General features: G+C 36.0%; 3 protein-coding genes across 7 annotated transcripts; 2 read left to right on the forward strand and 1 right to left on the reverse strand.

Annotated features, from left to right (window-relative positions):
* The first annotated feature begins 426 nt into the window (after positions 1 to 426).
* LOC125827573 (serine/threonine-protein kinase/endoribonuclease IRE1a-like) lies at positions 427 to 8207 on the forward strand. 2 transcript variants are annotated; one of them, XM_049506870.1, is made up of 6 exons: positions 427 to 882; positions 3459 to 3693; positions 4017 to 5470; positions 6741 to 6913; positions 7298 to 7544; positions 7681 to 8207. In XM_049506870.1, the coding sequence occupies exons 1-6, from the start codon at positions 728 to 730 to the stop codon at positions 8129 to 8131; spliced, it is 2715 nt and encodes a 904-aa protein (XP_049362827.1). In that variant the 5' UTR covers positions 427 to 727; the 3' UTR covers positions 8132 to 8207. The 2 variants fall into 2 exon arrangements, with proteins under 2 accessions (XP_049362827.1, XP_049362828.1); XM_049506871.1 differs by lacking the exon at positions 3459 to 3693 and having other exon boundaries at positions 791 to 882.
* Positions 8208 to 9742: 1535 nt separating this feature from the next.
* LOC125827579 (glutamate receptor 3.3) lies at positions 9743 to 17548 on the reverse strand. Of its 3 annotated transcripts, none has more exons than XM_049506879.1 (7): positions 17462 to 17548; positions 16180 to 16507; positions 14525 to 15867; positions 14151 to 14428; positions 13008 to 13039; positions 12521 to 12924; positions 9743 to 10335 (listed from the first exon to the last, which is right to left on the reverse strand). In XM_049506879.1, the coding sequence occupies exons 2-7, from the start codon at positions 16487 to 16489 to the stop codon at positions 9862 to 9864; spliced, it is 2841 nt and encodes a 946-aa protein (XP_049362836.1). In that variant the 5' UTR covers positions 16490 to 16507; positions 17462 to 17548; the 3' UTR covers positions 9743 to 9861. The 3 variants fall into 3 exon arrangements, with proteins under 3 accessions (XP_049362836.1, XP_049362833.1, XP_049362834.1); XM_049506876.1 differs by having other exon boundaries at positions 16180 to 16566; positions 17462 to 17520; XM_049506877.1 differs by having other exon boundaries at positions 16180 to 16566; positions 17454 to 17471.
* Positions 17549 to 19971: 2423 nt separating this feature from the next.
* Positions 19972 to 25471, forward strand: LOC125827756 (probable protein phosphatase 2C 27). 2 transcript variants are annotated; one of them, XM_049507082.1, is made up of 6 exons: positions 19972 to 20160; positions 20784 to 21035; positions 22036 to 22230; positions 23355 to 23560; positions 24221 to 24756; positions 25430 to 25471. In XM_049507082.1, exons 2-6 carry the CDS (start codon positions 20832 to 20834, stop codon positions 25450 to 25452), a joined length of 1164 nt encoding a protein of 387 aa, XP_049363039.1. In that variant the 5' UTR covers positions 19972 to 20160; positions 20784 to 20831; the 3' UTR covers positions 25453 to 25471. The 2 variants fall into 2 exon arrangements, with proteins under 2 accessions (XP_049363039.1, XP_049363038.1); XM_049507081.1 differs by lacking the exon at positions 25430 to 25471 and having other exon boundaries at positions 24221 to 25044.
* The last annotated feature ends 198 nt before the right edge of the window (positions 25472 to 25669 follow it).

Below are 25669 nucleotides of genomic sequence, written 5' to 3' on the forward strand. Positions count from 1 at the left end.
TACTTTATTTATTTTGAATTTTGATATTTTGTTATTATTTGTTCTTCCATACATTTTAATTTTATTATACGTCACTTGTGAAATTACACTAATACTCTCTATGCTCCTAATTGCTTGTCCACTTTTGAATTGATACTTTTATTAGGAAAACAATGATTGACATAATGATTTTATCATTTTATCCCTATTAATTATGAAATGAATCAATTAAAAACTTAATTTTTTAAAGAAGTTCTACATTGTTCAAAGTAATTAATTGAGGATATAAAATAAAAATAATTTGTTATTTGTCAAAATTAACAAGTAATTTGGGATAGAAGGAGTACAGAATTGTATATCCATTTTAATTTTTTTACTTATTTTAGTAATTCATTTAATCACAGAAACTTTTTTTCCAATCAAAAGGTCAATAAGCTGATTTTTGAGCTGAACCAGTTGACCGGACATCATAGTAGCGCCGAAATTAACGGTTTACGGATCCGACCTCGATTTCTGCAAACTGATGATCTTGTTTATGATTTTCCACTGCAAACGAAAACCCTAGAAAAAGATCCAATTTTTGCTACAAAATTAGAACGAAAACCCTAGAAAGGAGATCAAAAGATGTCATTTTGACCTCAATAAATTCAATTTGTCTTCAAAATCAACATCTTGTGTTCATAATTTGCTTCGATTGAGAAGTATTGCATGGAATTTTTTGTAAATTTCTGATCCCTAAATCTTGGAAATGAAAGGTTTCTTCCTTATCATATTCTTTTTAGCAATTGTGTTTATAGTTGTTGTATATGGAGCTCCATCAAATTCTGATGGATCCGATCCGGAAGCTGAAATCATCCCTAGCTCAGAAGTTCCTGCTTCCAGTCCTCTATTGCCTCTCAAACCGTAAGTCTTCCCCTTTTTCCATGATTTTTTAAGTTCTGCAGTTGGAAGTTAAAAGTAGTCAAGATGAATCCTTTGAAGAAATGTGTCCTAGCCTTGGTGGATAGGATAGAGTTACTTGGCACATGTTGTTGCCGGTGGGAAGCATTACGTAGAATTAGTTGAGGTGCCCGTAAGCTGGACGGACACAACAGTTGTCAAAGTAAAAAAAAAGGGGTTGAGTAGATAGGAAATGATGTAGAGGATCCAACTAGCCAACGCCGAACTAGTTGAGGCGTAGCTGATTGATTTATATAATGATATTTTGGCTGATAAGAGTGTTTATGTGTGTTGGCACCCAAGAGTGTGGACTAGTGATCAATGAAGTGGAAGGAAACCATGAGATCAAGTTTAAATCCCAGTGGAGGCAAGTGAGTTCCTCCCATCTGCCTAAGTCTTGGTGGGCGGAGTTATCCAGGTTTTGTGTTGGTGGGAAGGAGGTAGGCCACGGACAATCCTCCAAAAAGAGGGGATAGTCCTTACAGGTGTTTTCTATGAATTTTCTTAAGTATGCTGTTAATTGATTTTTCTTTGCAGCGTCTAGTTATTGGTTTTCAAGTTGTAGTATCTTAAAGCATGGGGTTTTGTGATTGTTTTTGGTCGATATATATATTCCATGTTTAACATGAAGCAAAGAACTAAACCTTGAGAAATTGCCACTAAATATTCATCTTGAGAGAGTTGAGGCCAAAACATTTGGATGATTCAAAACAAATACATTTCCCCAGACTCCGCTTTTGGGACTGTACTGGTTTGTTGTTGTTGTTGTTTGTACAACAACTACATTTCCCAACCCGTTGTTACTAGTTAGGAGGTCATACACTAGTGAGTCTGCATAACTTAATTTTTTTTCTAAAGCAATCCAAATTTGATATAAATTGGAAAACAATTTACTGGGTATTGAGACGAGTGTCAAATGGGCACAACAGGTAAGATTGAGTATGAGTCGGGATATTGAGTAACAGTATGAGTCATGAAACCGTCCACCATATTTCATTTCTGTCAGTGTGGGTTGGGTGGAAAATGTGCTGAATGGTGGTCATAGCCTAACCCATCAAACTCTGATGGATTTTTTTCCATCAGATATGCCAGCATATTGTTTATAATGCACTCAAACCATGTCGACCCAATCGTTTAGGTTGATTATTCTTAGCACATCTTATCATTTCAATTGACCTAGTACACACCCAACTAATTGAAGTTGGAGGTTAAATGAGTCGCACATTAATTTTCATTTTTTTTGATAAGTCAGAATTTTAGTAAAAGAGTACCAAGATGGTACAGAAAAAGGTTCAGGATTTAGCAGCAAACTCTTTAATACAGAAAGTCCAAATACTTATCCATTACTCTAGAGATCTTGGTGCTCTCTCTGTAATGAGACTAAGGAAACCAACAACCATTTGTTCCTCCATTGCAAAGTGACAACACAATTGTGGAACCTCTTTTTGGGACTAACACATACAGAATGGATTATGCCTGAGCATACAGCAGATCTACTTAGTTGCTGGATCGGCAGAGGGGGGAGAAAATCTAAGAAAAAGTGGTGGAGTATAATACCATCATGCATTTGGTGGTGTATTTGGAAAGAAAGAAATAGCAGATGCTATGATAACAAAGCTAATTCAATAGAGAAAGTCAAATGGAACTGCTTGACTACTTTTTATTTTTGGTGTAAAGAGGAAGGGATAGAAGAAGCTGCACAAATTTTGGATTTTATAGGCACTTTGTAATCTATTAGCCTTTTTGTTTTTTCTCTTGTTGGAAACCAATTTTTGGAAGTCTCCAGCATATCCTTAATGCTGATGAATACAACATTATCTTTATCAAAAAAAAAAGAGATCTGCAACTTCTTCCCATCCATAAGGTCCACATTATGCAACTGGGAATAGTTCTCCCCTTATTGGCTTCGAGCTCTTCTTAACCTCCTATGATTGCCACATTTCCAACAAGCTACTAATTTTCTATGTGAACACCAAAGATATGTTCATTATGCTAAAGAAAAGTTCCCAATATTGTCTTTAAATTGGAGATAAACACAGTATAGAGGAGGAGCTAAGAGCTTATGAAAATTATAATCCAGTGGGGTAGAGCTCTGGGAGTAGGATAGGGAAATAACCACGTACTCGATACAATGGGAAAATTAAACAAGAAATAAAGTGTGACAGGCTTCACATTTGTGTTGAACAAACTAGGCTTTGCTGTTTCTATTTTTTATTAGAATAGATGATGTAGATGATGATGGCATCTTGATACACAACAAAATTGTGGAACACTGGCATGGTAGTGAAATTCTTAGTTTTCTAGGCCAGTCAATACAGAATTGTGGTTTTTGTTTCTCGTTTTAGGAACTTTAGAATCATTATTTTACATTTTCTTTGATAAGATAATATGCGTAGGGTTGAGGACTTGTTCACCTTTATTTCATTTGCTTAATTTTTCTCAACATCTTTCACTTGCTTTCTTCTTAGTATAATTTCTCTGCTCGAGTGCCCCTAAGCTAATTCAAGTGCAATTTGTTGTCGTCTTGTTTTGAAATTTAGTAAGCGTGACACGGCAATTGTAGCTGCTCCAGATGGCACGGTACATCTATTGGATCTAAAATCAGGAGAAGATATCTGGGCATTTAGGTCAGGGGCATCCATCTATTCTTCATATCAGTCTCTCTCTGATTATCAAGGTGATGGTAACAATGCTACCATTGAGGATGATAACTTCTATATAGATTGTGGAGAAGATTGGAAATTATACGTGCATGGGAATGGCCTCGAAAAAGTGGTACGCCACTTAACTTGTCCTCTACCATGCTCAGTCAGAAACTTTACGGAGTTTTGTGTTGAGGGAATGTATTTCTGAAGAGCTTTTATTCCTGTATGGCACCAGGTGTGCGATGCTTTTGAATCTTTTCACCAGAGGCTTTTTGCTTTTGTCCATCTATTAGTGTAAATATCATGATGAGAGTGATTCTTGTGAACTTGATATTATTACTTCGAGAGTGCTGTGTGCTCACATGAAATGGTTTGACATAACAAGGTGTTAAAGGTATTTTAAACCCTAAAATACTGCATTCCTTAATCTGCTATTCTTTTTCATTATCTTAGGAGCTGCCATTCAGTGTGGAAGAATTTCTAAAACAAACTCCATATGTCTCAGCTGGTGGAATCATGTTGGGATCAAAGAAGACCACTGTATTCATTGTTGATGCTAAAACCGGGAAACTTATCCAGACATATAGGTCAGATGTGTTCCCTTTAGAAGGTGATACAGATGTTGGACAAAATCCAATTGTACCAAGGGAGGATGTTGAAGGATGGGCAGCAGCGCAAGATACAGACTCAGAAGCTGTTAATCCACTCTACATTATGAGAACCGATTATGCTCTGAAATATACTTCTTCGAAGACTGGAAAGGTTTTATGGTACTTAATGTTTGCTGATTTTGAGGCTTCACAGCAATGTAAACAAATTGGTAGTTTTCTTGGTGATTTTTCTTACCAAGAGGATCAATTGAATTCCGGATATGGAGTTTGTCCTACTAAGCCAGTTGTTCACCGAGTCAGGAATCTTAAATCATTAGAATCACTTTTTGCATCTGCTAGGCCACATAATGCTCTTTCCGGAGATGTGGCGCTTTCTACTTATATCAATCCTGCATTAAAACCAGTTTCTGAGTTAGTGGGATTACCTCCAAACAAAAGAACTGATATAATCCCTTCTTCTCTTCCATCTATGACTAAAGAATTTGGGTTCATGCGTCTGCCTGGTGGAGATAATGGTTCTAAAGTCACAAAATCTGATGCTTTAGTACATTCATATAACTGGAATTCTGTTGTACTAATTCCATTTATGCTTCTCATTGCTGCTTTCCCTTTTATTTATTATGTGCTGTGGAAAAGGTGGAAGTTGCACAAGCAGGCTACAGATCCCAAACTGCAAGCTGTAACCTCAAAAAAGAAAAAATCTCGAAAGTCAGGTTTCAGTAAGAGCAGTACACGTAATGAGAAGAATCAGAAAAATAGTCATAATGATGACACAGAAGCAACTGGTGTCATTGCTGACATTGGAAAGAGTGAGAAGGTTTTGGAGCTGAATCTATGCAAGTATGATAGTCTTATATATCATCGGAAGATTGGTAAGTTATTGGTTTCTAACACTGAAATAGCTAAGGGGAGCAATGGCACTATCGTACTCGAGGGAATCTATGATGGTCGCCCTGTAGCTGTTAAACGCCTCATCCAGACTCATCACGAAGTGGCTTTGAAAGAAATTCAAAATCTTATTGCGTCTGACCAACACCCAAACATTGTTCGTTGGTATGGGGTGGAGTACGATCAAGATTTTGTTTACCTGGCTCTTGAGCGTTGCACTTGTAGCTTATATGAGTTTATATCATCAGTCACCAGTTCCTACCAAAAACAATTTTCTGGAAATGACCAGGATGCCGGTTGTTTAAGTGACTGCACTGTAAAAGTTCAGTGGAAATCTGGAGACAAGGATGACTTCCCGTTATGGAAGCCCAGTGGATATCCTTCAGCTCACCTGTTAAAATTGATGAGGTTGGTTTATTGTTGTTATCGGTTTATGATTTACTTTTATTAATCTGAATTCTTTCATGTGTGTGGAGACTCACTTCAATATCAAGTGCTTTTTCTCATGGATCAGTCAATACCAAGTGCATGATCTATGGCTTTCTCAGCAACATGACTCTGAACTAATAGTCACTCTCGTTAAACTGGGTAATCTGTAAAATTTTCATTTTACATAACCATGCCTGGGAAACAGCTTCTCTTGGATTGTCTGACTCTGGGACATGTCTAACTGGACTTCTTGAATGTTTATCCAACTGTTATTCATATTTTACACTGGTCACGTCAAATTTTTCTTGAAGAATTGATCGAACAATGTGACATAGGAAATGTTCATGGTGGCTTGAAATTTTTTTATATTATTGGTGTTGGATACAGAAATAGGTAGCATATATTGAAGCTGGTTATTCTATAGCTTTTACTTCAGAAATAAAAAAATCATGTAAGGGTCCCAATTTGAACTGGAATAGACCATTAAAGTTTACATTGAAATAGTTCTTGTATATATGTACAGAATTATTTCAAGAATAATATGATGATAAATCTTTACCCCCCCCCCCCCCCCCCCAAAAAAAAAATAAAAAAAAATAAATTATGTTGACAATTGTTTAATCTTTATCATTTTGCTTAGTGAACACCTAGTGGTAACTCATGCTTTTATTAATCAAATTACACTATAAATGTGTTCTAAAAAAGCAATTATTTATAGTGGATGATGTCAGAGCAGTTTTATCATATTGATCCTTGTCACACCTTGAGAATTGAATATGGAAGATTTGTTACTACATGTAACATTGTAACTTGCAGACAATTCAATGACAACTCTCAGGCAAATGAATCACAGCCTTTGGAACATTTAAGCTGAGAATTCTCACATCTATATTGCTAAAGCATCTAATAGGCCGTTATGGGAATTTCAGTATTCCCATGAAGCCTTTGAAGTTTCTCTCATCTTTATGTGAGAGTACTATATCATTTTGATCTCACAAAATATAAAGGCAATTAGCCTCTGAATCATTTGTTGAATCACATCTTATTAATTTGTTTGCCCTTTTGAATGAATACATACTAATTTTTCGTTCACATTTCAGGATGTGGCCCTCTCGGTGCTTGCATATTAGATTCTTTATGTCTTTTACCTGCCTTTTCCTTTCACCATTATTTAGTTACAGCTCTTTTAGACGTATTTGAGAGGCATTCAGAATTAACAATTAAGCCCTTTCATGATTGCTAATGGCAGAGATATGGTTCATGGCCTTGCTCATTTGCATGAACTGGGAATTGTACACCGTGACTTGAAGCCTCAGAATATTCTTATAGTAAAAGAGAGATCTGTAAGTGCAAAGCTTTCAGATATGGGTATCAGCAAGCATCTTACAGGGGACATGTCTTCATTAACCAAAAATTCCACTGGTAAGCCTTAGTTCAGAACTTGCATTTTTTTCACTTGTAACAATTGACATTTTCTAGTGCATTACCCAGTCCCAACGCTACCTTATTTACCCTGAGTGAAGGGTGAGGAAGGTCTGCTTTTGTGCTTTTTTATTTTTCAATGTATTTAATACAAGTCCCATTCACTTTCTTTTTGTCCCAATTTTTTTGAAAAACTTGTATTCATTTCAGTTTGGAGTTGATAAATCTATATATTTCTATAGTGATTAGTGAAGCCATACGGTGGAGGCATTTCATTTGCAAATAGGGATATCTTGAAACTTTCTTCTGCATATCTATTTGCAACTATTGTACATGCATGAATGTCACTCAGCCCGTGTTATTTCTGTCCTACAATATCTGTAGGCTCTGGGAGTTCAGGTTGGCAAGCACCTGAGCAACTTCGTCATGAACGGCAGACACGTGCTGTGGATTTATTCAGTTTAGGTTGTGTACTCTTTTTCTGCATAACCGGGGGAAAACATCCGTATGGGGATAGTTTTGAACGTGATGTAAATATAGTAAACAATCAAAAAGATTTGTTCCTTATAGAGAATATTCCAGAGGCAGCAGATCTCATCAGTGCACTCCTACATCCAAATCCAGAGCTAAGGTAATGGCATCATGGTTTCCAAATTTTTGGTACATAGTAGTGGTTCCCTGATATTATGAATTTGTAAGTTCTGTGTCATTGATGTTATTTTTGTACTTCCACTGATGTCGGTGTATGCCTCTCCGTTATCCCATAGGCCAAAAGCAGTGGAGATATTGCATCATCCTTTCTTTTGGAATTCCGAGATGCGGCTCTCATTCCTCCGAGATGCCAGTGATAGAGTGGAATTAGAGGATAGAGAGGATGGATCTGAACTTTTGGGAGCACTGGAAAGTGTTAAGACCGTGGCATTGGGAGGTCTGTGGAATGATAAAATGGATAGTGCATTTATCAATGACATTGGTCGCTACAGGCGTTACAAATATGATAGTGTCCGCGATTTGTTGCGTGTTATCAGAAATAAGTTAAACCATTACAGAGAGCTTTCAAAGGAAATACAGGGAATTCTTGGACAGGTTCCTGAAGGTTTTGAGAGCTATTTCTCCACCAGGTTTCCTAGACTTGTAATTGAGGTCTACAAAGTACTACATACGTATTGTTTAGAGGAAGATATCTTTCAAAAATACTTCAAAGGCAATCAAAATTAGCTCAATCTACATATTAAACCTATGTACATATTGTAATTTATAATTATAAATCTATAACCATGAATGATTGACAAAACAGATGTAAATGCTGATCTCTTTAACTACAGCTGAATGCTGATCATGTTCTTTCTATTTCCCTTTTTCTTCTGTAGCTCATTGCCACTATTCAGAGAGTGCGTTTCTAGTAGTGGAGACTTTATGCAGTGTGATGCTTATAGTTGAATGTGCCCGGAAAAAACCTTTTCTGAAATGTATATGTTGTCAATCAGTTGGATGTTTACATGCTACAAATTTGTGTGACTTCATGTTGTACAAAGTAGCAATGATGTCCCTTAATTGAAGGCCTTTGTTTTCCAGAGTTAAATTTCCCAACAGCAATATCAAAGTGACCAACCCAAATTATTGTTCACCTGTCCTATAAATACCCTACTAAGCCAAATCAAAATGGAGGGTCCCTGAAAATGCACCAAGATAATTAGTATTCATTATGGTAATGGCACCTTTTTGTGCAATGCCTAAATCTCCATCACAAAATGTAGCTAGGCTCGTAAACAATTGTGTGTTGTAAGTGCACCATTTTTTTTTTTTGCTCTTTGTCCTACCACAAGTGAGAGTGGAAGCTATAATGATAAAAGGGATAAATGCATCTTTTTTTTACTTATTCCCTCCTCTGGCAAGTGAGTTAGTGGAACTAATGATAAATAAGGAGGATGTTAAATTGTGTAATCATTTTAGCTAAAAGTTAAAACTATTAGAGAGAAGACTTTTATTTATTTAATTATATCTTTAACACGCTTCTTCACATGCGAGCATGATCCTTACTTAATGCCAAACCAATGTCAAGCATGTGGTTTCTTTTTTTGATGAGGGCTAACAATGAGATTTGAAGCCATGATAACTGCATGCTCCTATGCAGAGGCAGATCTAAAATTTAACTTTTACAAGTTCAAACATTTAAGGCTATTAGCATTAAACTCATTATATCATAAAAGTTATGGATTTATATCTACTATTTGTTGCCATTTTTTATGAAATTCTTACATATAAATATATGCTATGTGTTGAAAGAACAGATTCAGATGAACTCATGTCAGCATGATACATCTACTCCTGCTCTTATGTCGTGCTGAATTGTGTGTCCAGGTCATGTCTCAATCCCAGTGTGCCTGATCATCCAAAAAGACTAGTTAAGCATCATTGGCTTGGTTATCTCATCTAAGCTTGAATATTAAAAAGTGCACACTTTTATTTAATTGATTGTATCTTCAACAGAGACGAGGCTTCAGGCAAAATAAGCATCAGCTACAACTGCTAATAGCACTCATCTTGCTTCAATTCACAGTTCACTGTAAGCTCCCAAAGAGCATCCATACTTTCCAAAAAAAAATTGAGGTGCAATAGACAGCCTTTGATCAATGGCTAAATCTACCTAAAGGCTGCAATTCAGCAATAAACTTTACCTTAACCCATCAAACTTAAAATGCAGAAACTACAATTAAAACACGACGACAAAATCACCACCATCCACATGAATCCATAGAAAAAGTATCTGAAGCATACTTTTGTTCCATCACTCTTCCCAGAAGCCAGAAATGATATTGATTATGTAAAGATTGTTCTAATATACAGTTGACAGCTGAATCTTATATATGATGTGTCAAACAATTCTATGTTGTCAAAATTGAAACTTGGTAAGAACCCTGTAAGAAATGTAAGCTGGCATAATTGAACTAATGAATTTCATTTTGAGAAGGAACCTGTGATTCTCTCCACCTGGAATCCCTTCCCAAGTCATTTTCTATGTTGTCAGCAGAAACTGATCTGTCGATTTTCCTTCGCTTGCTGCCTCTATTTGATTTATCTGATTTCTCATCAATAATTGACAACAAAGTTTGAAGACGTTTGGAACGTGAAGTAGTATTCTGACCATCCGAATCAACTGCAGCATTGGAAGTCCGGCAAAATTTACGCAGAATCTGGATGAAATATATTAGGAGAGCAATAAAGCATGCAATCCCACATATAAGAAAGAGGCCTGAAAAGCTTCTCAAGTGAAGGCGATCTGATTCAAGCTCAGCATTGTCTAAACTGCACGCACTTCTTGCTAACCACTTGTCATGTATCCTCTGGAGATCTCCATTCTCTGATAGCGTTAAAATTGCAGTTGACAAGTCGACAGCCAAGGGAGAGTCCCGAGGAAATGCCTGAATCAGAATAACAAGCACAACATGACAGAGCAAAACATGATTTCTGGATTCCGTGTCTCCAATAGATAAATAAAGAATCTATAAGCTTAATTGAAATGCAAAAACCCGACGTCAACGATTTTTACACAAATACTCAAAAAATGGTTTTAAATAGAAGTGTGCTTAGTGATATGCTACAAAAGCCTACCAATATGTCCAGGACATTAAGTTTTTAGTCAATAGAATAGAACCTTTTAAAGGGGTGACTGAATCTGAAAGTTGAAATGGACACCAATATCACGTTCACCTCAAAGACTAGATAATATTGATTTACATATATCACACACAGAATAAACTAGGCATACTCGAGTGTATTATGAATCCTACAGGACCTTCTATGAGATTCAACAACTTTTTTTTTACATGTGTTTGATCAACTCAGTCTTGGATGCATGACCAACTTACTTAATGTCAGCTTTTCCCCTTCCTGCAAAGGTGGAAGAAAGAATTGATGCTCTGAGAAGGAATTTTTTGTGGCACGGTGAGAAGGAATATAAAAGTTTCCACCTAGTCAAATGGAAGACACTGCTACTCTCCAAGAAGCAGGGAGGACTGACAATCAAAAATCATAGGAAGCAAAACAAAAGTCTTCTCATGAAGTGGTTGTGGAGATTTCCTTTAGAAGAACAATCTTTGTGGGGTAGGGTAATCCAGGCCAAATATGGGAAGGAAGGACCCTGGAAGACTAAGAAAGTGACATCCACATATGGAACCAGTTTGTGGAGATCAATTAGAAACTTATGACATGGCTTCTATGCAAAGACTGAATGTAATGTGAACAATGGGAGGAAGATCAGGTTTTGGGAAGATAACTGGTTAGGGAATGGAAGCCTCAAACGCTTGTTCCCAGATATTCATCACCTAAATCAACAACAAGACTCGATTCTTTATGAAGTTTGTTCTGAACATGGATGGAACCTTACCTACAGAAGACTGATGCAAGCCTGCTACCAAGCAGGAGCAAAAAAAGGAATATGTTGAATTGGGACAGGAAACCATCATAAGCCAGCCAACAAGCAAAACGAGTTCTCATTCATACCCTTTTCAAGAGGTATGGATTGGAGATGTGGAAGATACATTGGTCGAAGCTTCTTTCAAGAAGTTTTCATTTCTCCCTGGGAGGTGGAGAGATTGGCTGAATTTTATGGAACACTTGATCAATTCTTGGGATTCAAGGAAGGCGAAGACACTCTTAAATGGAAATGTCATAACAAAGGATTATTCATTGTTAGTTCTGCATATAGAAATATGAATCAGATGGGATCCCAAGTTAACTTTCTGCCTTGGAAGCTTATATGGAAGGTTAAAATACCATATAAAGTGGTAGTTTTTACTTTGTTGGTGGTGAAAGAGGCTATACTTACACAAGAGAATCTTATGAAGAGGGGAATACAAATGTGCCCAAGATGTTGTTTTTGTGAGCAGGTTGCAGAGACAATTAACCATTTGTTCTTACATTGTAAAGTGGTTGGCCAGCTGTGGAATTTGTTTACTAGCTTCAGAGGTATAAGTTGGACTGTTCCAGAGAGAACAAGACACGCTCTAGAAAGCTGGAATATGGAGGGCAGTGGCAGCACAGACAAGAGTAGATGGAAAATTGTCCCAGCTGTTATTTGGTGGACCATATGGAAAGAAAGGAATTCTAGTAATTATCAACAAGAGCAGCCCTCTGCACAAGATTAAAATGAACTGCATTATCACTTTTTGCTATTGGTGTATTTCAGAGTATATAGATGACCCTGTGGCTATTGTAGCTACTGTAGACATTCTAGGGTCCTTATAAAGATGAAGGAGGATCTAGCGATAGTTTTCTTTTTTCTTCTTTTCTTTTCTTTATCTTTTTGTTTATGCCAGACACACAAGTGTGGAGGGAGGATATGATGTAAATTTTTGGATACCAGCTTTGAGCTGATGATTGATATACAAATGTTGCCTTTATCTAAAAATGAAGTGCAACTCTTAATATATATAAGATATTCTTCCCAATTTTCTTCTGGTCCAGAAAACTCTAGGAAGCTACAGATCCTCTTTCATACAATATAAACCAAGGTGTACTAACAGAATTAGGATTAAGGAAAAAGAAAAGGCAGGAGGCACACGGAATGAGGAAAAAAGAAAAAACCGTAGGAATAGAAAAACTTACAAAACCCCACCCACTTTTGGTGAACTCTTGACCTACAATCCTGAATTTGCACTGGTTTGACAGGAAAAGTTCAACATATGGTCTTTCATCCACCACTGCAGCTACACCCCCTTTTGCAGGACCACGTTGAAGTGCTGTAGCATATTCTTCCGGTGATCCAAGGGGAACAAGTCTGGATTTTGGTATACCAATTTCCTCCAAATACCTTTCTGCAAAAGAACCAACTTGGTACCCGATTGGTTCATCAGTTTCTTTCAAGCTTTCGATACCTTTAATAGGAGAATATAATTGTTGCACAGTGAGGATGGAGGTCAAACTTGCTGTGTAACTTGAATTTATTATCAAAACGACAAAGAGCCATATGATCAGCACCATGCGACCAAGCGTACTTACAGTATTCTCTCCTACAGAGGAAATATCACAAAAGGTAAGAGAGTAAACATAGAATGCACCGCGAAACAATTATACTGAACTATAGTTCACTTACTGTGGGCAAAAAAGAGAGTTGAAAGGCTGAACCTGTAAGAAGAACAAACAATCGTCAGACAAATCGTCTTCTATGATAGCGAAGTTGCTCTCATTGGAAGCAGCAATCCTTCTATAACAGTGTGAACTTCTTCGAGTAATGGTTAAAAATCTATTCAAATCAAGTTCAATTGAACAATGAAGTGGACCACACTCAGTGCTCACAGAAAATTAAAGCCGTAAACCATAAGAATACTTAAAGAACCTCGGCTTTATATGTTCCCATTTTCTAAAAAAAACAATTTAGTGGAGATACATCATTATTGATAAACTATGAATTCCAGAAATCTACGAACTTTCAGACAAAGAACTATTCTATGAGCAACAACTGCATTCATAACTGATAAGGAGAACAAAGAACCATAGCTATCATGTCTGTTTTCTGAACTCATATACTATTTAAGTACAAATAGAAAGATACAATGACACATGCAAATTTTGACATAATAACAATCGTATCATCAAGAACTAATATTTATGATCCCACAATCTATGTTTTCTTGTTTAGTTAAGAGGAGAAGTAAAAAAGAACTAGCACCGTAGCAGGAATCTATGTCAAGTTCATCACAAGCACGCGTACAGAATAGTGTACGGCATGTATTCACACATGTATGGACCTATGTCACTAACATTTGTGTGTTTTTAGGCAAATACACATCCCACACCACCTCATGGGTTGGGCCTGCTCACAACCTTTTAATTAGCAGGTACCACAATGCACAGTAAATAACATGCAAGTATTGGGATTATGATGCTTCTTTTGTCAACGGACTTTGGTCTCACCATTTGGTAACTTAATATGAGAATGTTGTCACTTTGTAATGATTTTGTTATTTTGTAAAGCTAAACGATGTAAGATGGGGAAATCATCATTTTGTTGACTTAGAACATTTCATGTATGCACATAAATACATTATGAAAAACTTATTTTTCTGAAGTAGCATTTCCACTTTCTGCATGGGACTTCTGGAGGTAAGGAATTATGTCCTCCTTCATGTATTCACACTTTGGTTATTAATATACAGGGAGGGTCAATGCTACACCCTCCGCCACCACAAGGTTGACTTAACCAGAAAAAGGAAAGAGAAAGAACCTTTGATCTCACCATAGAATGGTTATCAACTGCTGTTTGGGAGGCCCACGAAATTCATCATTGGTTCGGTGCTCCAAAATCCACACTACCATCCCAACAAAGAGAAAGAAAATAGTGATAACTCCCCACATTTGAGCAGAAAAGGGTCTTAGGAAGGCCCAGCCACCGGAATTTAACTTTTGGAATGGGGCCACAACAACAAGTCCAGATGCGGCATATGGCTGAGTGAAATCGACAACTCTAGTCCGATTCGTAACTATTGCAACATCACCAACAACACCATCAAATTTCTGGGAGCACACAAAAACAATTCATTTAAAATATAGTTAAAATCGTTTAATGTTAGCATTTGTGGACATACATCCTCGCTGTCAGCATGAACTTACCCCGGTTGTGATTAGCCTCACCATATCGGTGTAGCTGGGATTTTCATGCCCGTTTCCATAGGGGACAAATTTATGTGGAACAGCATATGGCAATAAGTTTACAGCAGCAGTGAATACATCAATGCAAAAACCTTTAAAATTGTTAGTGCCTGGACTTTGAGACACAAATTCCCGGTAACTAACTCGGATGGGAACCCCTATTTTCAGTTGCTTACCATTGTTTGGAAAAACCCATCCACGAGGTTTTTGAACATTGTTTCCAGGCCACACAACACTATAAAGTTTTTGGTTTGTACTTGAACGATTAGGTGGCCTCGAGTAAAAGGTCTCGGGAGGCAAAATAGACAAACCAGAATAGTTAGACCAGTAACCAACACGTCGAAAACCTGTTCCAATTACATTTATGATATCATATGCTGGACGAATAAGAGATTTGTCTGGAATAAACTTGAAAGGCCCCGTCAAACCAACAAAATCACTCTCCAATAAGTTCTTCAGCAGAAGTGGCCCACCATCAAAAATACTCATTGCTTCAAGGTGAAGATTACTTCCTTCAACTGATTGCAACTTAGTATCATTAGAAAACGAAATGGTCCCTCCTTGATTAAAGAATGAATCTATGGCATGTGCAACTAGCCAAACCGTGTCATATGCATGAAGAGCATAGGAATTTAGCCCTAACAAACCACCTGTCAACTTGTTCCATCTGGATAAAAATGCTCTTTTATTTTCAGAGTCTGGAGTGTGTTGTCGCAAAACTAGAACTCCTTGCATGGTATCCATAGTATCTTGTGGCAGGGGAGGAGAGGAATCTAACACAGTGGTGAGCCAATCTGTGGATATCCATACATAACCATCACCCATCATTCCAAGATAATGTGCCACCGAAAGTACCATCAATCCTAAAGTACGATATGCATGTAGAACAATGACTCTAGATTCCATCAGGGCAACCTTTACCATAACATCCATAACATCACCTCGCGTAACAGTAGCTCCAGGGGAAATCCCTGCTTTATATGAGATGCGACAGCGCCTTGTTGCAAGTGCATCATCTAATGCAGAGACACCATTTCTCCCATAGTCGTCATCAATAAAAATCGCTATCACCTCCTTCCAAGCATAAAATTCAATGATCTCAGCTATTGCAGCCATCTGGTATTGATCACTTTGAGTTGTCCTAAGAAAATAAGGAAACTGAAGAGAGGAGAGTGTGGGATCAGTAGCAGCAAATGATAAGAAAGGAACTTGGAGTTCATTGGCAACATGGGATATGGTATGGGCAACTACAGAAGATTGTGGGCCTATTACTGCAACAACATCAGTCTCCATAAATGTCAAGGCTGCAAATAAAAAAAGTGTTAGTCTAGAGATTCAAATATACCCTTAAATGAGAGAATTGGGAAACTTTACTAGGCAATGTGAATCAAATTTTGAATGAATGCCAGATATTCTAATAGCACAAAACATCAGCTATCTATATCAACTGAGAATGATGAACTACAATGAGTGTTGACATTAGCAATGGCTTCCAAGCATCACTGGTTTCCTTAAAGGAGGAACTATCTTTCCTCTTGTTATTTCCTGATTCTAAAATTGCCAGCATCTAAGGCAGTGTAACGGTTATTAAAGGAAATGAACAGTGAATAAAGTACCTCCGACCATGCCAAGAAATCCACTGCAATTGGAATTTTGCAACTGCACAACAAGTTTGGTTCCTTGGAGGACGCTAGAGTTGGAATTAACATCTTTCACAGCCTCCTGAATTGCAATCTTGGCAGCTCTTCCAATTGTAGAGTCAAATGTAAAAATAGCTCCAACATTCACAACAGCAGGCCTTGAAGTGCCATTCCCACTCAACCCGTCTGAATACACTCCAAAGCATACTATACAAGAGACAATAATCCAAACCACATTCATCCTAGATGAATGATACCACAGGATCTTTGTGTGCTTAATTAGCATTCATCCTACCACTTCCTTCTACAAGATAGAATTCTCAAACAGTTAGGGTCATAGGAAAAGAGCATATCACATCAAACCTTTAGAAAATTGACATCTAAAGTATTTCAGGTTCATGAAAGATCATATCACATCAAAACTTAAATCACAAGATGGTTTCTTCCCATCTGTCCTAACCTTGGTGGATAGAATTATCTAGTATTTGTTGCAGTGGGACATGGAAGGTATCCCATGAAGCTAGTTGAGGCGCGCGGAAAAAAAAAGGTTAAAAAATTGACATCTAAATATTTTAACTCCAATACTTTAACATATTATCGGGTAAATGCCATGAGAATTGTACAAACTACAAAATCCCCACAACAACTTTATATACTAAGACTAAAGCACTCACAAAATGAAGCAAGAGCTCATGCATGTGCATAAGTGACATAACACACAAAAAAGGGGGAAAAGAAACGGTTGGCTTAAACTGAAAAAAGGAATCAGATTCTATGCTAAAATTAAAGCCCGACATAAGTACTCAATAGAGAGGAAGCATTATTGTGAACACCCAACTTTCCCGAATGAATTAAGCGTGAGAAAGAAGCAGAATAAAGCAGAGAAGGAGCCACGTTCTTTTAGCCATAACACAACAACAACAACATACCCAGTGAAATCCCACAAGTAACGTATACTGAGGGTAGAGTGTACAGAGACTTTTCCCCTATCTCCCTATCTTGTGGAGGTAGACATAACACAAGTAGAGAAAGGGAAGCCACACGGGACCACATGATCACATGGCAGCAACTTTACGGTTTGCCAAGGCCATAGACTCATAGTAACAAGCAAAGGCAAAAATTTGGGTCTGCAGATTAAGAAAACCTTGAGACAAAGAAATACACTCTTGAAGAAAAAAAAGTAGCAGACAGAGTAAAAGACAGAAGAATCAAGAATGACTAGACTATTAAAGTCAAGATTTTGAACAGACCCTTTTACCTCACAGCCAAAATCCCTTTTTTCCTGACTTGTATCTTCTTCTTGCTACTAGCAATGTTGATCAAACTGCTAAATTACTCTTTCCTTTTGCAGTTAGGAGTGACCCTTTTAATTCTTTAGCTGAAAAACCTTAAAAAGTTGCAATCTTGGTTGAGTAAAACTAGTAAAGTTCAGAACTTCGACAAATCCAGTGCTAGTTGATGACCAATTAGGCTTCACTTTGGCAAGTATATAGAGAAATTCCACCAAATAATTCTTTTATTCAAAAGCAAATAAGAAAGTAAAGATATTGGTTTTGTAAAAATGGAAAGATTGAAACTTGGGTAAGCAATCAAGAAAGAATTTATTTGATAGAGAAGGCTGAAACAGTGATGGATTAGGGTGAGACAACAAAGAAGGAAGACTCCTACAAGCACGTGAAAAAGTTTTTAAGTATTTCTTATTATTTCACAAGAGTTCAATTAATTCCGATACAAACATTACACATCATGCCACCCTTTTAACAACAAAATCTATGCTTAAAACTCAAATCCAAGAGGTTAGACAAATCCAACTATCCACCACGACTAATATGGAGTATTGTTCTAACATGAGAACAGAAAAAAATAAAGAAAGAAAGGAATTTTTTTTTTCACGCTCATTTGGGTTGTACACCAATCAGAGAAAGAATAATAGAGTTTGTGATTTGGCCAAAGCAACGAATAAAGTGTCTTTGGAATAATTTGAAGTTTTTTAATTTTTCTTTTTCATAAATTTTGAAATTATAATTTTTTGAATTTGAAGTTGTGTTTGAATTTGACCAGATATTTGAAGGAAAAAATTATAATTAAATAATTATTTAAAGATAAAATTTCAAAAATTTATCGCAAAATTAATTTATTTGTCGGGGCTACAACTATTTGAGTTACATCAAACATTCTACAACTTGCCTAAAAAAAGTACTCCATTCAATAATTGCAAATTGTATTTATTAGGAAGGAGCTCTAGCATTTGGAAAGGAGTTGTGATCACGTTTTTCTTGAAAATAATGTGTGGATGGAATTTTATTTTTTTTCTTTTTGGTTGCTACACTTATTGAGAGCTATAATTGAAGTTCAGCAAAATTTTAATTTCATATTTATATTAAAACTTATTATATAAAAATAATTTATTCAAAATTCAATAAGCAAAGAGTTATATATAATCTAAAAGATTCAAAATTATAAAATTATAATTCTTGATCTGCCATGGGAAGAGAGTTCTCCCCTTAATAGGCTTCTTAACTTAAAAAAAAAAAAAAAAGGAAAATAAGAGAGGAATCACTCTTCGAACTGTTAAATGAACAAAAAATAAATATCTTTAATTTTCCACCATCTTATTATAAAGCTTGTTCCACTATCAATAAAGAAAATAGAAGTTGTTGCTTCTAGTAGAGCTTTAATTAATTTATTTATTTCTAGAATAATTATCAAACATATACTGCAAAACATGCATACCATATTCAATTGTCAAAATTAGGTTGTTTCTTTTTCATATATCTACATCAGCATTTGCAATTGTTATTTACTTGTTTTGTTTGACTTCTTTTTTCGTTTTGTTTTTTTGTTCGTGTTCCTTTTTTTCTTTGCATTTAATAATGAATAAATTATATTAATTAAATGAATAAAAAAATAATTGGTTTAAACTATAGCAATTACAATCACTCAATAAAGGTGTTCGCCTTTATTTGGAATTAATCTAGACGATAAAGATTGGGGATTTTGAACATTGATATAGCTAAAAGTCGCATACAAAAGAAATGAAAAGCAAACTTTTCACATGGTTTGAGGTGGATTAGTGCGTATTCGTTTAGACAACGATGAATGATGTCAACCAACTCGATAAAGACACGATTAATTGCAAGTTCACAAGCTTGACAAATGTAGAGTATATTTAGAAAAAATAGAATAAATAAATGTCTACGATAATTTAATGTCAAGAACCATATATTTTCTTTTAAACATTAATAACTTGAAATTTTTCATTCTATTTTTATATTTTGCAACAAAACAGAATAAAGGCCAGAATATCATTAATTTATAAATATTAATATATAGTAATACTCCTTTAGACTAATTTCATTTCCAAATTTCTCACTAATTTCAAATCATTAAAAATATATTATCTCATTTAATTATTTCAATCAAAATTATTTGTATTAACAATAAAAAAGTAGTATATTTTATGCAATTAGTTTAACTATATACTTCACAATTATTCATGATTATGCATTTACACTTTTTCTTTTTTTCACATTCACTATTCATTTCATACTAATTTACTTCGCACAATTATAATTTTATTTTCATTTTAATTTATTGGATATAGTTGAAATTTCAACCATCAATCAAGTATATACTTCAAAGCTTTAATGCTCAAATTTATAATTAAAAGTTTGAATCTCGAAATTTTAATATTGCATGAATTTACTATTCACTAGTGAATGACGTAAAATGTCATGTTCTTTGGTCTGAAAGAAAAGCCGTTTTTTAATAATCATTGTCCAGGAAGTGCCGGTTACCAACCGCAAATGTTGTGCCTTTATTTTCTCAGTTGGATTTAGGGTCTCCATTTTTAGCAATTTCCATTCTTGGTTTCACCCCTTTACTTCCCAAAAAAGGCTAATCATCTGTGACTTCCATCAAAATTTCCTTTTTGGGTGTCCACTTCAGATCATTCTGGTAATTTAGATTCAACTTTTGATTATGAACTGAAGTTTGTTCATAAAGATCTATGTGCTAATTAGACTTATGGGTTTCTATTTTTGTTTGTTTTTCTTAAGTTGGTTTGCTTCCTATGGTTATTTTGCTTTGTGGGTTTGGTGAAATTTACTGAAATTATTGATCTTTGCTGCTTGTGGTGATTCCATGACAAAAAGGGGTTTCATTTCTGTTTATTTTGATTCTTGAATTGTTGCAATTTTAGAGCTTGGGGAGTTTACAAAGGTAGTTGAGGGTATATGGGAAACAACATATATACCTTGTAGGATAAGATCTGTGTACACACTATCCTTACACCCCCACTTGTGGGATTATTGTTGTGGAGTTAAAAAGGGTCTTTTTGGGTAAGGGAAGGGAAATGGGGAAGGGATTACAAGGTGGGTACCGGTTAAAACAAATTGAGCTACTAAGATTTTCCATTTAGAACGGTCTTGAATTTGTAATCGAACCAAAGATTGAAGCTTTTTGTTTTTGTAGGACTGCTAAAGGTTTAACCTTGACAATTATTGTACTGCAAATTGTTCTCTCTCTTTTTGCCCTTTTACGAGTGATTGATTATCCTTTTTGCATTTTTTGAGGTTTAGCTTTCCGTGGATAAGAATCTCTGAGGCTATTGAATTTATGCTCTGGGAATGCATATGGCTGCCTATACAGATTTTTCACCACCATTTGCTATAGTAGAAGGGAGTTACAGTAAGGAGAATACATCTGCTGTTACAGATGAATTACTAGAGGGATCAAATGAACTAAAGACGACGAGTGATAAGCAACTACGAGATCCTTCTGTTGTACGGTATTCAGTGAACTCTACTGCACTTGTAGCAGACACTGATTTGGTAAGTGGAAAGTGTTAAAGCTTGGTAGTGATCTTATCTCAGCATCTTGTTGCGTGTTTGTATCCCTTGTTGTGCTTGATAATACTCCCTCCGTTTCATTTTGTTTGTTTGGTTTTGACTTGGCAGTTCGCACGGAATTTAAGAAAGTAAAAAACTTTTGAATCGTATAATCTTATACTAAAAGATGTGTATAATGTACCAAAATATCCTTTGGTCTTAAACATGCTATGTGGAAAGTTGAAATTGAAGAGTTGCCAAAAAAGGAAAGAGGCATTCCTTTTTAAATGGACTAAAAAGGGAAGTAAGACAAACATATTGAAACGGAGGGAGTACTATTTATGAAACAGTTTAGTTTTAGTGAGAATTCAGTTAGTGGTTAGATTTATGGAAGTCAAAGACAGTTTAATTGGATTCCTTGTTGTGCTTGATACTAGTATTTAGAAAACAGTTTAGTTTTTAGCAGAAAAAACAATCTCTGCGCAAGTAATGCAGCTTTTGATTGGTGGTAGTAAACTAATATGCATAGAGGAAACGACAGATAGAATGTAGAATAAGAATACATGTATTAGTCATACGTGGATAAGCATATCTAAAGACAAATCGCTGCATAACATTCTACATGTTATTATTCATTGCATAACAATTCCTACAATTTTGCCCATGCATTATAATCTTTACGTAACTAGTATGAGAACCAAATGACTCCTAAGATCTAGATTGCATGATTAAAGCAATTTATTAGTTGATCTGCCTGAGTACGCAACATTTAAGTTCCCCATGCCTTCCGTTTTTTTTTTTTGTTTTTTTTTTTTTGGATGGGGGTATTTTATCAAGATCGAAGCTATAAAAGTTGTAGCAGTTAATCTCTTTATCTGCTAATAACTACATTAACAACTCCCCTTGAATTTGCTTCCTTTTCCATCCTTTTGATTTTTCAAACTTTGTTGTTTGTACATTATTAAGATCATGCAGCTAATATTATTTTTCTTACATCTACTAGGATTTTGAAATAACTGAGAAGGGTTTCCAACACCCTTCAGAGGGACAATCAAACTTTGAACCAATATTTCGTTCTGGAAGTTGTGCTGAGAAAGGACCCAAACAGTACATGGAGGATGAACATGTCTGTATAGATGATCTAGTCATACATGTTAATGAAATTGCAGGTTCCGCTTCCCCTGCAGCGTTCTATGGGGTTTGTAGCTTTTGCACTTCATTTGTTTATGCATTTTTGCATACGTTGTAGATAGGAATACCCATATAATGTGCTATGTGTAGTTATGTTTCACCCTAAATGAGTTACTCTTTTGTGTTGGTTGTGTTCCTCTCATTGAATAGCTTGTGATGCAATTCATTTCAGAATTTAAGTTTGATTCAATACAGCCATTTAAAGAAGGCTTAAGTTACTTAGGGCAGATTCCCCTCACTGAATCAATCAAAATCTGACAACGGAGAATTCAAGGGGGCCTGTTGGCCTTTGTTTTCTATAGTTAGTGAGATAACAAGTGTGAAACGAACTTCGTAAAATGGAAAAATGAATGGCGAAGGATAGATAGAGGTCTAAAGTGTACAAAACAAGATAGACAAGAATTAGGAGCTTGTTTGGGCTTTTTGAGCGCTCAGCAGTATCAACTATCAAGTGAATGGTGACTTAGAAGGAAATGCAGTATGGATTGCTCCTTAGAAGGCTTCATGGGATCTATGATGTTCTTCAAGTGTGCAACATGTCCTCCATCTAAACTAATTTTAAATTTTCCTAGTCCGTAAAAGTATCAAACGAACTCTTCAAGCTTGTCTGGAAATATACTCTTAACATACTTAAATTACCAAAAGATTTATTCTGTTCAAAATGCAGTAGGCTTTTTGGATGCATATGCCTAGGGAAAAGTCAAACTATGAAGACCTATCTGCTCTTGACACTTTGCTGAAGTACCACTGAAGCTGAGGATTCCTGAAAAAAAAGAAAATCAATAATGGAACTCTAAAAGTGACCGTAGTTCAATTTAAGAAAGATAACGGCAACTCAAATTTTAGTGTGCATACAGGTGGTAATTTATTTAGGCTTCATGCAAAATTATAATATTTGTAAATTTACTTTTTTTATGTTTGCTTATCCCAAATAACTCAGGAGTTAGGATTGAGGTGTAGCTGATTGATTGATTGCTTTGCTGTGTATCTCATGGATTGTTCCGTAAATGATATGCACCTAGTTTTCTTTTTGTTTCTCGATTAAGCTGTGTCAATTGGTCCTTGCACCGTTACTTGTACCTCCCATTATCGGTATGATTTAGTAATAACTCTGTTACTAATACCTCACAGGTCTTTGATGGCCATGGGGGTACTGATGCCTCATTATTTGTGAGGAATAATATTCTCAAGTTCATAATGGAGGACCCCTGTTTTCCCATGTGTTTAGAGAAGGCACTCAAGAATGCTTTTCTGAAAGCTGACTATGCCTTTGCCGACGATAGTTCTATCGACATATCCTCTGGCACCACAGCATTGACAGCTCTAATGTTTGGAAGGTAAGTAGATCTTCTGTTTCTTGTTTTCATATTTCTTGTCTAAATTATTTCCTAGAACAATGCAATATACTTGCTGAAGGGAAAAATAAGAAGATTGGCTGCCATCTTGTTTGGTTTGGTCTTTTATGTTTACTAGAAGCATGAAGGCAAATACACATATTTAGTTCCGTTCTTCTGGGCTATTTCTCCTTGTGAAGCTTAATACGTATAACTGCTCTGGTTTCCATTTCATGTTGAAACTGCAGATGCGATCATGCCAACATTTTGAACTATTACTCCGTTTCAATTTCTTTGTGGTTTTGACTTTGACACAGAATTTGAGAAAGTAAACAAGATTTTTGAAACTTGTGGTCTTAAACTAAAGAATGTAGAATGTACCAAAATGAAAGGGTCATTCCTTTTGAAACGGATTAAAAAGGAAAGTACGACAAACAAATTGAAACGGAAGGAGTAGAATGAGCTGAATTTGTTTTCATGAAATATTTTCTGAATGCGTAGTCTGTTCTCTTCTTCTCCACAATCCACATTAACTGCTGATGACAACATTCCTTATGTTTCTGATCATTATGAGTTTTTTGCACTCTTTGATGTAATTCAAATTTCTCTTCAAACAGGATTTGGTACTGTATAGTTTGTAGTGTGATATGATTTGTTTTGCAGAAACATGATCGTTGCTAATGCAGGGGATTGTCGTGCTGTGCTAGGGAAACGAGGTAAAGCCATTGAGTTGTCTAAGGACCACAAACCAAATAGCGCATCTGAAAGGCATCGAATAGAAAAACTTGGAGGAGTCATATATGACGGATACTTAAACGGACAGTTATCTATAGCACGTGCCTTGGGAGATTGGCACATGAAAGGCCCAAAAGGTTCTGCCTACCCCTTGAGTGCAGAGCCGGAGTTGCAGGAAACATTGTTAACCGAGGATGATGAGTTCCTAATCATGGGTTGTGATGGTCTTTGGGATGTTATGAGCAGCCAATGTGCTGTTACGATGGCCAGGAAAGAACTCATGCTACATAATGACCCAGAAAGATGTTCAAGAGAACTGGTAAGGGAAGCCCTCAAGCGCAACACATGTGATAACTTAACAGTCATTGTAATTTGTTTTTCTCCTGATCCTCCACCTAGGATTGAAATTCCTCCTACTCGAATATGTAGAAGCATATCAGTTGAAGGACTAAATCTTCTAAAAAGTGTACTGGAAAGCAACTCGTGACAAAATCCTGGGAAATGAATTGCCTACTGGTATAACTCCACACTCTCGGGGACTCACGTTAGCTTCCTCGTTTCAACGTTTCACTTGCTTAGCTTATCGTAGTTTCTGAAAGCCTGTATATTGGAAATGTGTTGTATCACTATAAGATTAGTGTGTGTGCTCCAGCTGCATTTCTTGTGTTGTACAGATTCAAGAAAGCAACTTGTTTATTGTCCTTCTACTGCTTGTATGTTGGATTAGTACTGCATTTTGTAAATTTCAAGTTTGTTGGATGTGTGATTAGTAAATGCCAACTTAAATTATGTTATCTAGCAGGAGATCAGAAATGAAATACCTATTAAGAAAACCATTTAACATGTTTGATCACAAGGGGTGTTTGACCAAATTATGCTTCTGTGATCCGTCTTTCCTTAAATGAGTAATTGATGACTATAAGATCAATATTATAATCAAGGAGGGTAACCAAGTTTCATTTGTATCGTTGAACTAAGAGACTATTTTGTTATTGGATTTTCAACAAAGATTTTCTTATAGATTGTCGTGCTGTGTGCTGGGAAACAAGGTAGAGCCATTGAGTTGTCTATGGACCGTAAACCAAACACTTCATAGCAATTCCTCCCATCTTTTGAAGGACTGAATCTTCTAAAAAGGTCTAATGGATAGCAACTCATGACAAGATTCTTGGAAATGAATGATGTGCCATACCAGTATAGCTCCACCCTCATTCTCATTTTAGTTTTTAATGGCATGTATATTGGAAATGTGTTTTATGTATCGATACAAGATTTCTGTGTGCGCTTCAGCTGCATTTCTTGTCATGTGTTGAAGAACCAACTTGTTTATCTTCCACTGCTTGTTGGATTAGTGCTTTTTGTCTCATAATTTTCAAG

The sequence above is a fragment of the Solanum verrucosum genome, unplaced genomic scaffold (genome assembly GCF_900185275.1).
Source record: "Solanum verrucosum unplaced genomic scaffold, falcon-dt-bn FXZP01000064.1, whole genome shotgun sequence".
NCBI lineage: Eukaryota > Viridiplantae > Streptophyta > Magnoliopsida > Solanales > Solanaceae > Solanum > Solanum verrucosum.